This window comes from Austrofundulus limnaeus, unplaced genomic scaffold (genome assembly GCF_001266775.1).
Source record: "Austrofundulus limnaeus strain Quisiro unplaced genomic scaffold, Austrofundulus_limnaeus-1.0 Scaffold30, whole genome shotgun sequence".
NCBI lineage: Eukaryota > Metazoa > Chordata > Actinopteri > Cyprinodontiformes > Rivulidae > Austrofundulus > Austrofundulus limnaeus.
Window position 1 is genome coordinate 2,938,257 of NW_013952432.1, and position 2,942 is coordinate 2,941,198.

The 2,942-nt window shown below is 38.5% G+C and overlaps 1 protein-coding gene across 1 annotated transcript in view; it reads left to right on the forward strand.

The window, feature by feature from the left end:
* Positions 1–6: 6 nt before the first annotated feature.
* LOC106515577 (uncharacterized) overlaps positions 7–2,942 on the forward strand; it is a gene marked incomplete in the record, with an annotated part of 4,957 nt that continues 2,021 nt past the window's right edge. The window contains 2 exon segments of the mRNA XM_014005440.1: positions 7–60; positions 1,232–2,279. Of these exon segments, the coding sequence (XP_013860894.1) occupies positions 1,331–2,279 (949 nt within the window).

Consider the following 2,942-nt stretch of genomic DNA (forward strand, 5'->3'; position numbering starts at 1 on the left):
CGGGTAAAGTACCTTTCAGCATTCCATAACTCACCATCTAACCTGAGAAAGCACATTGAGGTAAGTCAGCAAACATTTTTTCTCACTAGTTTAAACGCTTTAAATGAAGTTGACTTTGGTTAGGGTGGTTGTGGTTTAATGCTGTGAGAGATGATYGAAAAATAGGCGACCATTTTGTGCTAACTGCTAGCTTAGCTGTCAGCACGCTAACGGGCTTGGTTGCAAGTGAGAGGGAAACTAGGTGGTTGCAGCGCCAAAATTAAGTCATGCACAGCGTTAGCTACTTTTTAGCAGGAGGCTATATCCATTCCGAAGCCAGATATTGATTTGATAAGTGATAAATGATAGGCCGGCACCTGTAACTGAGCACTAGCGCCGACAAACAGTAGAGGAGCCTTCTCGCTAGGATTAGCTTTGGAGAGACTAGTAACATGCCAAAGCTAGTCTCCCCACGACTCGTAAACTTTGGGATACAATATCTGCAAGCAAGCATTAGATGTTTTTTTTTTAAATGAACATTAAAGAAATATACACATGATGTTTACATTTGGTGACTGTGAACAATGAAATGAAATGGAAATTCCTGGAAGAAATATGTACATGTCGAAATTAAACTCCTAAACCATATGTAGTGTGAAACTTACTCAATAGCTACTCACCTTTTGCTGATGTTTAAATCTCAAAACTCTACTGGAGTCTCAGTAGAAAATGGGATTTAGCACAGGGTTGTGTATATTAACTGAGTTTGACTCTACAGTTGGTTTGGTCAATTAATTTAAAATTAATCAAATGACATTCGGAACCATTAATCAATGTGGTCTTGCTCATGTCATTTATATTATTTCTCTTAAATATATTTTTAGTAATTAAATAACAATATTTAATTAAACTGCATGCGTCTATTCATTTGTTTTGTAATCAATATATGCTCTTCTATAAAACATTTTAAACTGTAACTTTCAGTCATTTGATTGCTAGGAAAAAAATAAAATAAACTAATTTGTAATTAATTGCAATCAAGGTAACATGTTAAATTAGTTGTGATATTGATTTGGTGTGATATCACCCAGCCCTACTCTAGAGTATGGTGAAATTACATTATTAAAGGTGGGATGTAGTAATACATTTTATTGGAATTTTGTTCGTTTGTTTGCCAATATCCATGTGTTTTGTCATGGTGCCCATTTGTGTTCACTGTTTTTAACTGAAGTTCTATATTGTCTTATTATAGAGGAAGCATACAAGACAGCTGCAGAAATRTAGTGAACTGACTACAGCAGCCTACAAGAGAAAATCTGAGGATGGGACGTCTTCCACAAATCTCAAACAGATGAAGATGGAAGAAACAAAGCAAGTCTCTCAGAAAAGTGTTGATCAGGCAGTACTCAACTTTACAGTTCATGGTCTACAGCCATTCTCTGTTGTTGAGCAGCCAGCATTTCAGAGCCTTGTCCAAGATCTTCAGCCAAACTGCTCCATCATGTCTCGGACTACTGTGCGACGCAACCTTGATAAAGCCACATTAGCGATGAAGRAGAAGGTGAAGGAAGCAATGAGGAMAATGCCATACATAGCTACAACAACTGACTGCTGGACTGCARRGAGGAGAAGTTTCTTAGGCATTACAGCCCACTGGCTGGATCCAAACAGCTTTGAGAGACATTCTGTTGGTCTTGCATGCAGGCAGTTAAAGGGCAGTCACACATTTGACGTCTTGGCAAGTGCAATGAATGATATACACTCAGAATATGAAATCCGTGAGAAGATTGTCAGAACCACAACTGATAATGGATCAAACTTCATTAAAGCATTCAKAGTAGTTGGAGAAGATGAAAACAATGTTACTACTGGGGAGGTAACTGATGAAGATCCAACCCCAGAACATGATCATGATGAAGATGAAGAGGTGGAATTCATTGATGTTGGCACCATTATTACTGAAGATGATGGTCTCCAATACCAWCTTCCAAAGCATCATCGGTGCGCTTGCCATTTGTTGAATCTGGTTTCTACAGTGGATGCAAATAATGCAAACAAGGTAGAGGCCTACAAGAAGTTATCGAGATCGGCCTTCTCCAAATGTCAGGCTCTTTGGAACAAGACGGCAAGGTCAACTACTGCTGCAGAGGTGGTTGAAGAACATTGCAAACTTCAGCTGGTGCAACCTAATGCAACAAGGTGGAACTCCCTTTATATGGCTGTAGAGCGGATCCTGAGAATCATTAAAGCACAAGGAGAGGGAGCTGTGAGAAATGTCTGTGCTGCACTTGGTGTTCCAAYGTAAGTAGTAAACATTTGTTTGGGTGTTTCGTTACCTACACTAATATGCAAAGCAAACTTTTATAATACAAAAAATAACTTCAAGAACTTTAAAGAATTATAGTCATCCAACCAATATATTATTTCATTTGTTGAAATTATTGAAGTTTYATAACTTGGTACATTACAGTATCTTGCAAGTTATGTACACTGCCCGGCCAGTGATTTTGGCATGCATTTGCTTTGATAAGCTTCTGCAATGTCACTAGATTTATTTCCATCCGGTGTTGTAATAATTTTTCATCAAGATCTTGCATTGATGATGGTGGAGTCTGACCGCTGCATAAAGCCTTCTCCAACACATCCCAAAGATTCTCATGGACTCTGTGGAGCCAATCCATGTGTGAAAATGATGTCTTAAGCTCCCTAAACCACTCTTTCACAATTTCATCCCCATGAATCCTGGCATTGTCATCTTGGAAAATGGCCGTGTCATCAGGAAAGAAACAATCCATTGATGGAATAACCTGCTCATTCCGTATATTCAGGTAGTCAGCTCACCTCATTCTTTGAGCTAAGACTGTTGCTAAACCTTATCAACTGCAGAGGATCATACCTATTTGCTTAGTTAAATACAGGTGGCAACTTTTTTTTTTTTTTTTTGGCTGAGCAGTGTATAACAT